Below are 11,005 nucleotides of genomic sequence, written 5' to 3'. Positions count from 1 at the left end.
ATCTAGAGCGGCTTCTGGTTCTACGCATGCGCAGATGGCGCTGGAGGACCTGGGCTTCAAGATGGCGGCCACGGGGAGGATCGGGGGCAGGAGGGGAATGATGGCTGTTGTAGGGAGCTGTTGGGTTTCGCTCCTGGCTTGGTGCAGGCCGCTGCCGACGCTGCTTCTCACCGTGTTGGTGGCGGGTGAGGCTGGCTGGGTGAGGGATAGGGCTGGGCCTGGGATAGGGCTGGGCCTAGCCGGTTTGAGGCTGACTCCTCATTGAGGTGGAGGTCTTTTGTGAGAGGGAGCCCTCTCTTATAACCTCCCCTATCCCCCCTTTATACTTGGGGAGGGGTTCAACGTTATCCCCCATATACGCTATTTTAGGGTGGGCTTTGAGGTGTGGGAGCTCCTTGTTTGTCCTCCCCCCTATCCCCCCTCTTACTTAGGGAGGGGTTCAACATTATCCCCCATACATGCTCTTTTAGGGAGGGCTTTGAGGTGTGGGAGCTCTTTGTTTGAGTTGGGCCTGTGTCTTTTTCCTCAGGCTCCTGCGATGGGAATTCGGTTGAGAGGAAGATCTACATCCCCCTGAACAAAACAGCGCCGTGTGTTCGTCTGCTGAATGCCACCCACCAGATCGGCTGCCAGTGTGAGTACAGCTGGAGGTGCTCTATGGGTTGGACGTATCCAGATAGATGGGTTATAAATGCTACAGTCCTGCCTGAGTGGACACTGCTTGTGTTCTCATCACCATCTGCTGATTTTTCCAATCCCATTGCAGTCAAACTGATTCCTCTCTTTGAAATTGAGGTGTAGGACTTAAGGGAATCTGCTTCCTTGAGAATCCATGCATTGGCTGGTAGAGTGCAATGTTTTCAGTGTGCGCAGTCAAGTGCTTGCTCAGGTTAAAACTAAGGCACGACACAGCATCATGGCTGTAGATCCTGCTGTCTTTGTCCAGACAGCATCCTAGAATCACAGAATTATCAAGGTTGGAAAAGGCCTAGAATAGAGACCTAGGATACAAGGCAGAGTTGTAAGCCTAATGCAGGATGTGTCAGGCATTAAATGTTAGGAGAGGAAGAGGACAGAGCATGAAGAATTAAGTAAGTGATATCTAAAAGGACTGGAGGGTTTGGCTTAGCTGCTCGTGCACTGCTTGCTAACTTTGTATGTTCTTCATCATATTAAGGTGTAGGAACGGGGCTGCTTAGCTGGTAGGAAGGAGAAGAAAAAGAAGGAAGTCCAATTCACATAGTACTCCTTGTTGAAGTTACTGTATGTAGAAAGGGGTTCCTCTGAGTCAGTGTTTTGCTAATTTGTAATTGAATTTCACTTCCTGATTGAGCCACTTCCTGCAGCAGAGGTTGTCAGCTGCCACTACAGGGCAGCACAGCTTAGTCTGACAGGTAGTCCAAGATACATGGTTCCCTGACTTCTGCCCTCTGACGTGAGCCTGGTGTTAGTGCAGACATGCAGGCATGAGGTTCTGCCTTCCCAGTCATAAGCAATGTCCAATGATAGCCATTACTAACTGTGGGGCTTGCTTGTATCAGTGGAGTTCTATAAAAGTGCTATAAAACTGTTGTTTCTTCTTCTGTCCTTTGTTAGAGAAACAGTGCCACTTCACCATTTCCTATGAGCTGCTCTTCCTTAAAGCTCTTTGATCCATTCTGCCTTATTATTTTGGGGTTGTTGAGAGTGTGAAGGAAGTAGAACACAATGAAACATGAAGGGTACTTTCTCTTTCCACAGCCTCCATCAGTGGAGACACAGGGGTGATACATGTGGTCGAGAAGGAGGAGGACCTGAAGTGGGTGCTTGCTGATGGCCCACACCCACCCTACATGATATTACTAGATGGAAACCTCTTCAACAGGTCAGTTGTCATAGTTTTTATCTTCCCTAGGTGATGGGAGCCCAGAAGACCAATATGTATCCATAATTTTAGGATAAAAAATGCCATTTTTCAAGTGAGAGGTGGCAAAATCATCCTTGTGCTGAAGTACAGTGAGGGTGGCACGCTTGTTTTTACTGTGTTTTACTGCCTGGGTTTGCATCTCCTTAAATGTATGGTTTGGTGGTCAGAAGAGCTCTGTTCTATGTGATTTCTAATGTCATGTTGATCTCTGTAGCTTTTTCTAAAGCTCATTAAACAACACAATTAGTATTTGTTACGTTTCCTGGGCAAAGCAGGAAAGTGATTGAAGTTTTCTGGTTGTTGCCACCTTAATACAGTTCTCAGATGGTGAGGAGAAAGGAACATGATGGTTATTTGGATCACAAGCATCATCATGTGCTTGAGTGCAGTGTGTTTCAGCAATGATATATCTTGGATTGTAACTTCATTAATGAATTCAAAATGTCACCTATATTTTCTCTGTTCCAGAAATGTAATGCAGCAGCTGAAGGGAACCTCACGAGTGTCAGGCCTTGCAGTGTCTATTGCCAAACCTAACCCTCCCCAAGGATTTTCTCCTGGTTTGAAGTGTCCCAATGATGGGTTTGGTAAGGAAATGTTAAGTCTGTCTTATTGCTGGGAGGAGAAATAATGCCATTACATTGTAAGGTCAAAGCAAGAAGTGCAAAGGGCACGTGAAATTGCAATTTCACTTTCATGTCAAAATTCATCTAAGATAACCTGCTTGATATGGCCTTTTGAAATAACTGGTCTGAGCTGGAATCTCATCAGTTCTTAGTGAGGCCTGGGCTGATGTTTGGGGGAAGACTGATAAGCTGGCTTAAACCAGCATGAAATCACTATTCAGTCTGACCAGTGTTTGTTGCATTTTCTTTTCTTTCACTTTTGAAACACATACTTTTTCCACATCTCATCATTAAAGCTTGTTTTTCCATAGAGTGGATGAAACATGTTAATCTCTCACATCCATTTGGTGCAGTATTTGATTCCTGCCTGACTTCCCCATGTGATTTCAGTTAGGTTTTCACTTTACTATTTTCTTCACTGAACTTTCTTCTCCTCAGCTGCAAAGTATGAGGAGCAAACTCTGAGATGAGTTTGTGCTGGCATTTGTTTGTCTCTTTGCCTTCGTGCTGCTTGCTCAGTACCTAGGTGTTAAAACGATTGGCACATTACAGATGCCTTAGGGGTATTTCCAGCACATGATGAGCTTAGAAAATGCTTTTTAGTATGTTCCTTCTTTTGGAGTATAATGTTTCTCTGTGTGCCTCCACCGCTCTCTCAGCATGTGATAAATGCTCACTGAGTGCTCCTGCCAGCCTTCTGGCATGGGATGGATTTGAGCATGCATGTTTCGTATTCTCCATGCGTGGCACAGCACTCAGACTCTTCCACTCTGCCTCATGCAGTGACCAGCTCCATGTCTAAGCTTTGTCAGCTGGTTCCATAGCCCATAATGGTGCTCATTCTGTATTTGCTGCCATTTTCTCAGCAGGCCCTACCTTTGCTGTGGTTTGTTATTCTCTCTGCAGGCTCAGATTTGCCCATTTCTCTTCTGTTTCCAGGTGTCTATTCCAAAGACTATGGCCCTCAGTACGCACACTGCAATAGGACTGTGTGGAATCCAATGGGGAGTGGGCTTTCATATGAGGATTTTGACTTCCCCATTTTTCTACTTGAAGATGCCAATGAGACTCAAGTTATTAAGCAGGTAATTAACTTTCCCAGACAGTGAGAGAGGGGAGCTGCCACACGGTTCAGGAAAGGGGCTAAAAGTTGAGCTAACTCAGCAGAGATGTTGACATCTACAGTAATAATACATGGTCCAACTTTATAGGTAGTACATCATATTACAGACAAACTAAGTCTCATGGTGATGTTTATTTCTGTCCAGTGTTACCAAGACCATAACATCCCTATTGATGGGTCTGGCCCTGAGTACCCTCTGTGTGCCATGCAGCTTTTTTCCCACATGCATGCTGTCACCAGCACTGTTACCTGCATGAGACGCAACTCCATCCAGAACACCTTCAGCATTAATCCAGGTGAGCAGATTTCTCTCCTTGTCACGATAAAACTGGTGAGCTACAGCTGACAAACCAGATTGTTTTTCAGTTCTCTCTGCTGTAATCTCAACTTTCAAGCAATGTTGTTTCTGCTTCTTAGAGACTGTATGTGATCCTCTGCTTGATTACAATGTGTGGAGCACCTTGCACCCTATTAGCTCATCTGAAAAAGTCGATCCGAAGAAGGAGTTTATTATGGTCGCTACACGAGTAAGTATCTCTTAATCTTGCTTTGCAGAGGGTGGACTGGAAGGATTGGGAAGATCTGAGTATAGGGTCTTGTGAGAATATATTTCTCTTACTTATTTCCATTTCTTCCTGCACTCCAGCCCTTCATTTGGATTGGATTGGCTATTGCAGTTGATATTTGAAATGTCATTGGGCAGAATAGTTTGATATTTTTTTTCCCCTTATCAGTGGGATTAAAATGAGGTGGCAGATTTGCTTTCCCAGTACACTGTTCCTCTGTTTGCACATTTCTTATGCCTATTGTTCATGCTTACAGATTGACAGCCATTCCTTCTTCTGGAACATTGCACCTGGGGCAGAGAGTGCTGTCTCCTCTTTTGTGACCCACTTGGCTGCTGCTGAAGCCCTTCATAAGGCATCAGATGTTCATTTGCTGCAAAGGAATATAATGTTCACCTTCTTCCAAGGGGTAAGAGCAGCAGCATCGCTCCACCATTTGGCTTGTTTCAGAATAGCAAATCAGCCTTTGGCTCCCTGCAAATGAACACTTTCCTACTCTTTGTGCAAAGTCATTTATCTGCATCCCCACACCATGGTTCTCTCCACTCCCCTAGTGAGAACAGGGTCTTAATTTCACTGGGATGACAAGAGCAGATGGAGCTTCCAGTGGGGCAGTGCGTATTCTGCCCCACAGTTCATTCTGGATGAATAAGTCAAACTTTGCTTGTCCTCCTGTGTCTTCCCAGTGTGCATCTCTGTATGTCTGTTTTCTGTCCCACTCCCATTCAGAATGAACAGCAATGGCTAGGCTTTAAATTCTGAAACAAAGCCAAGAAAAAAAGAAGAAAAAAAAAAAAACTAGATTAAAAATATATGTGTTGACAGCATCAAAATGTAGTTCATTTCTGAGAGCCCAGCACTGGAGTTGGCAGCTGTGAAAAAAACAGAACAAGCTTGTGGAGGAGGGACTGATGGCCAACAGCTGATGTTCCCCTGAAGGCATCTACATTGATGGCTTCTTTTGTGCAGCTCTGTGAAACTGGCTCCCACAGCCCCATGCTGTGGCCATGTGATTCCCTTCATTCACCCTCCCCACACATACATCCCCAGTCAGAATTTCCCTCAGGGAGACACACAGTGCACAGCACTGTAGAGCAAACACTCTCTGTCGTGCTCCCAGAATGTATGTGGAGTGATAAGACTTGGCTGTATAATAGTCAAGAGGAAAGTCTGGTGGCTGGCTGACTTCACTGTCCTTTTCTGTCATGGGGATTCTCTTCTTTGGGGCGCTGATTCATTCCAGTCAGTGCTCAGCTTCTTGCAGTTCCCTTGACGAAACTGTTGATGTCATCTCGCCTTCCCTTTCTTTTTCTAGTGAAACAGATACCCCTCCTTCCAGGAAAGCTTCATATATTTAATTCCTGGAATGGAGGATTTGCCTTTTTCCCTGACTTCCTCTTCAACTCTCCCAGAAACAGAGGGGTTGTACACCAAAGTAGACGGTCTACTTTGCCCCCTTACAGTACTACTGAGCTATCAGCACTCAAAGAAGTCTGACTTTCTGCCTTTCTTGCTTGTGCAATCCAATAGCTATCTGCAGCTATTATGCTGTTTACCTTCATTTTTGTCCTTTGCTGCATCTCTGCTTACAACATTGTATTTCCTTTGATATTCTGGTGTCAGCCAGGCTATGTAAACCTTCAGATATACTTGGTGCAGCAATTAGCCCATGAACTTTTGGTTTTGTTCCACCTCATCTTCTCAAATGGTGCCATTAATTGTGCCGAGCAGTGATCTGTATGTGAGTCACATGTGGATTTTTTCTTATTCCTTTTAATTACCCTGTTGCAGGAGACTTTTGATTACATTGGCAGTTCACGAATGGTGTACGATATGGAAAAAGACAAATTTCCTCTCCGTTTGGAGAATATCCATTCTTTTGTGGAGCTGAATCAGGTGAGAGATGAGTTGGAGGATATTTTAATTCTTTGTTTCTTGGTGATAATTTAGGTGTGGTTTTCTCAACCATCCTTTCTTCACTGCTTTTGTTGTTGGGTTTTTGTCTGATATGGATTTCCCTCCTCTACAGGATTTAGTCATGTCCTACTATGTGTTGAAGCTGTTTTGTTTCTTGTTTCTTTTCTTGCAGGTGGCTCTAAGGAGTGGCTCCGTTTTGTGGATGCACACAGACCCCGTCTCTCGGTTGAATGCAACTGTTGAGCCCCAGGTGGGTGAAAGCATTTTGTAGTCATTCACCTACCCAAAATTCTGGGGGATCTGTAGCATTTTACAAATGTTCAGGATGTTAAACTTCCCAGGAAAACTGCATATTCAAAACAAAAAGAGCGGAACGGTGCTGTTTTCTCCTTTTCAGATTAAAAACCTGCTCGATATTCTGAGTAATAGCAGCGTAGGAGCAAATGTAACTTTGCAGGAAGTTGGATTTTCGCAGCCTCTTCCCCCATCTTCATTCCAACGCTTCCTTCGAGCCCGGCACATTCCTGGTGTGGTCCTGACTGACCATCAAACTTCCTTCCAGAACAGGTACTACTCTGAGCTGCCCCATAGCCAGAGGCAATGGGGCCGGCAGAGGGCAGCCCCAGCTCCTTCAAGGCCTCTGCCAGGGCTGTACTGCCCAGCACATGTAAAGCAGCAGGCTGGGGGGAGTGGAAGAGCAAACATGTGCCATGTAATTGAACGAGCGCAACATAATTATTCTGACAACCGAAAGAAATCCAGTTTTGTACAGAAAATGTTCCCCACAGCTGGCTGGGAGCCAGAGGTGAGCAAATGGCAACTGAGCGTGCCTAAGCCTCATCTGTTCTTCCAGAAGCTATAGCTGCTGCTTTCTTTTTTTTTTTTTTTTGCTTTTTTTTTTTCATATAGCTTTCTATTTGTGATGGCAGAAAGCCTCAGGCATTAGAAAGGGCACTTTCATTCACCTCACATGACCCTAATACTGTGTGTTCCTTGGGGGGTCTGCTTCACTTCAACTTTGGAAATGGGGATGTGGGGTGAGGACGGACATCCCCGTTTCTCTTTTTCTATTGCCTTTTCCTCTTCATCCAAACTCTTCAGATTGTCTTTTTGCCTTCATTTTCCTACCCTTCTCTGTTATAGAGAATCTCTGGTATGATCAAAAGGAAGTAGCTTCCCTTTTTTCCCTTTTAGCTCTAAACGTGCACTGCTTTGAAGGTACAGGAAAAGTTGAGGTGAAGGACAGCACACTTCCCTGGTCTGTGACCATCTGTAAGGTGGGAAGATCAATCCCAGGTTGTCTGGGAATGTCAGGTGCATAGATCATGCAGTTCCCAGTTCAGCTGTGTGTTGCAGACACTTTGGTGTAAATCTCTCCTAGAGTTCACTTGGAATTCCTCACTGCCTTCAAAATAAGGCATTAATAAAATCCACTAGCATGACTTGCATTGAAAGCTCTCTTCCCATGAGACCTTCTGCATGAGTTGTCCTTGCCTCAGTTTCTCTATCCATTTAATAGATGGGGCTGTCGCCCACCTGAAAGCTAATCACAGCTTGTAAATTGCTTGGAGATCCTCAGATGGGAGAAGCTGTGGAAGGGCCAAGTTAATTATAAAGCCTCATTAAATGGTTTAAGGAGCGTGTGGCAGGGCAGTGCTTTGGCAGAGCTGTCTCTCTGCTCCCAGGAGACTGCTCCCACTGTTTGCTTTAAGCACACTCTGAATTGAATTCCATGCCCTGTGGTTTCTTTCTGCTCCTCCCTAACCTCTGTTTGCTTTCTTCTTTTCAGATACTACCAGAGCATGTACGACACTCCAGAGAACATCCAGATGCAATACCCTGAGGGTCTCAGCCCTGAGGAGACCCTGGAATATGTCACAGACACAGCCAAGGTTCCAGCTTTATACTTTCTTCAGCTGCTTTGTCTGGGATGGATGGGGCTTTCAGTAGGGGCAGATTGCAGGTGGGCTCATGGAGAGAAGGGGGAAAGCTGCTTCCAAAAAAGGCAGAAGGAAGGTGGGAGTGCTTTGTACGTTTACAAAGGCAATAGGCACTCAGATGCTGGTGTGATATAAGCATGTTGATGGATGTGTAGGTTCTGGCTTGCTCTTAATTGTTTTGCTGGGTCTGTCTATCTTGATTAACACAGAATACTCTTCCTTTGCAGTCTCTGGCAGAAGTTGCCACAGTGGTCGCCCGTGCTCTCTACCGGCTTGCAGGGGGAGCCAACGACACCTCTGCTATTCAGGCTGATCCAAAAACGGTACGAGCAGATGGAATTGAGTCCCTGGCATCTACAATGAGTCCTCACGTACTTCCCTTCTGTCTCTGTTTATGTGTGTTTACACAGCATGCTGTCCTGTCTGTCTCCATGAGGGCTTTGCCTCTCCCCCCCCCCCTTCTCCATCACAGCTGAATGAGAAAACTTTCACTCTTCTCTAGTTCCTTGCCTCTCCATCTCAGGGCAAAGAAGTGGAAACTGAGGTGAGATGGCAGTGTGTGCCACAGGGATCAACTAAGGAATCAATGGATCTGAAATGAAACCCTTGTTTTCTCATAGTGTACAGTTGTGATATATAGTCTCTGCTTTGCTATGCTCTTGGTCTCTGTAGTGGAAAGTGTCTTCTGTGCCGAATAATCTTGAGAGATGCAGCCATTAAGATGCTGTGTTCTTTCCTCTTTGTGTAAACCAATTTAATCTCTTTCCAGATCACTCAAATGCTCTATGGGTTTCTGGTTAAAATGAACAATTCCTGGTTTCAGTCCATCATTAAACCAGACCTGAAAGGGATTTTGGGTAAGTAACATAGGGAAGAACACAGGGATGTGTTTGACGCCATATGTTACCTGGCAACTTTCTAGAGCTCCACATACTTCTGCTTCTGGCATCTTCCCATTCAACTCCAATTCTCTGACTGTTCCAGGTGATGATGTTCCCCAGCACTACGTTGCTGTTTCCAGCCCTGTGAACACCACCTACCTTGTGCAGTATGTTCTGGCCAACCTCACAGGCACTGTTGTTAACCTCACCAAGGAAGAGTGCTTGAACCCTGAAAAAGCACCTAATGCTGAGAAAGAAGTAAGTGTTGTATAGAGTGGCAAGGACAGACCTGCTGTTTGATTTGCTGGTTTTCTGCTTTTGAAGGAAGCTAGTTAGGATTGTTTCGTATTGTCTGCAATCACACGTGGGAGAACTGGATCAAATCCTCCAACAAGGAGGCATTCTGATGCTGAAGGGCAGAGATGGAGTAAATAAAAGGTTCTCCAATAATAAGAACAGTCAGAAAAACCCCTCTTACCAGAAGACAGTCTGGTTATTTGCTAGTGCCTTGCTGTCTCTTAATGTCTTGTTTTCATTGTAGATGTACGACTACGCCTGGGTACAGGGTTCCCTGGACCCTAACTCAACATCACGAGTCCCCTACTGTGTTCGGTCAACTGTTCGCCTGAGCAAAGCACTCTCTCCTGCCTTTGAGCTGAGGGAATGGGGATCTACAGAGTATTCCACATGGACAGAGAGTCGATGGAAGGAGATCCGTGCCAGAATATTTCTAGTAGCCAGCAAGGAACTAGAGGTGAGTTTGCACTTTGCATAGTGCTTCAGTAGTGAGTGGTCTCTGTGGCTTTCTGATAGAGGTTCCTATTCAATAAAACTTCTTTGAGCTTTCTGTCTATCTTTGTTGCAACGATGCTGAGTGTTTCTCATCCCTTCCTAGATCATCACTTTGGTCGTGGGCATTGCCATTCTGGTCTTCTCTCTCATCGCCACACATCTTATCAACGCCAAAGCAGATGTACTTTTTAGCATCCCTCGGGACCCTGGGGCTGTGAGTTACTGAAGATGCTCTCAGGGCATGAGAAGTCTTAGTCTTTGGATTACAAATATCAAAGATAAAACTACACTGGAATGCCCCTCTCTGTGGGTAGGGATGGAAATGGTTCTCTCCAGAGCCTCCGTGCTTGAGTTCTGGGGTCTGAGCCCTGAAATGTAAAAGACTTTACCAGAAAACCGTGCCGATCAAGCCCAATTGAAATTGTGACTGAGAAGTTCCCAAAGCCTTCTGCTTTTAATTTGTCCTTATTGTGAGAGACTTGAGAAGATTGTTCCTGAATGCCACCGAGGTGATAAAGCAATGGACGTGTTCCCTACATTGAAGTGAAGGTGGGAGGGGTATTTTCTCTGGGATATGTGCGGACCAGTGCATTTTCCATGGTGTCCAGTAGCACGGGTTGCCTGTTAACGTCCAACGGTTGCTGTGAATCTGTGTATATACTACAATGCAGGGAGGACAAGCGTGTTTAACACATGATTAGTTGTAAAATATCCTTTTTGGTTTTTTTAAATGGTGCAATATTTTCTGGGTTTTGTATATATATATATAAATAGTTCTGTTTAATTAAAAAAGAGAAATCTCTGCTTACAGATTAACCCATTGCCTGCATTATCCTTAGTTGCTGCCCAAAGGACCAAAATCAGTGGGTGCTGCAATGTGTCTTGGTCTTGGGAGGAACAGCATTTGTTTCTGCTTGGATTGATATCTCTCCAAGGCAGGGATGGCTGCTCATTCCTTACAGTGCTGCCTATGGTGGTGCCTCGATCTTGGTTCATTTTAGGCACAGATATATTAAATATGTTTAATAAAGAGCGTGTTCATAGCACAATTGGGCTCTGAGGGCCAGCAGTAATGACTGACCAGGCACTCAGCTATTCCTGCTTATTCCTTTTATGTGAAAATTCACCTGTTCTTCAGCAGTGTTGATTCAAAGATGTGATAGCGCTGTTGTCCAAAGTGAGGAGCTCAAAAACAGGTAGGGAGGATTAATCACAGAAATCAGAGCCGACTAGCACTAAAGCCAGCATCATTTT

At 45.0% G+C, this 11,005-nt stretch overlaps 1 protein-coding gene across 1 annotated transcript; it reads left to right on the top strand.

Annotated features, from left to right (window-relative positions):
* Positions 1–19: 19 nt before the first annotated feature.
* Positions 20–10,561, top strand: NCSTN (nicastrin). Its single transcript, XM_015884389.1, has 17 exons — positions 20–185; positions 530–634; positions 1,741–1,864; positions 2,375–2,493; positions 3,472–3,617; positions 3,801–3,951; positions 4,073–4,182; positions 4,478–4,630; positions 6,013–6,117; positions 6,311–6,388; positions 6,536–6,705; positions 7,928–8,030; positions 8,306–8,401; positions 8,848–8,935; positions 9,063–9,217; positions 9,501–9,713; positions 9,855–10,561. Exons 1-17 carry the CDS (start codon positions 35–37, stop codon positions 9,975–9,977), a joined length of 2,190 nt encoding a protein of 729 aa, XP_015739875.1. The 5' UTR covers positions 20–34; the 3' UTR covers positions 9,978–10,561.
* The last annotated feature ends 444 nt before the right edge of the window (positions 10,562–11,005 follow it).

Source organism: Coturnix japonica, chromosome 25 (genome assembly GCF_001577835.2).
Source record: "Coturnix japonica isolate 7356 chromosome 25, Coturnix japonica 2.1, whole genome shotgun sequence".
In the NCBI taxonomy this organism is placed as follows: Eukaryota; Metazoa; Chordata; class Aves; order Galliformes; family Phasianidae; genus Coturnix; species Coturnix japonica.
This window is presented reverse-complemented; position numbering and strand designations above follow the sequence as displayed.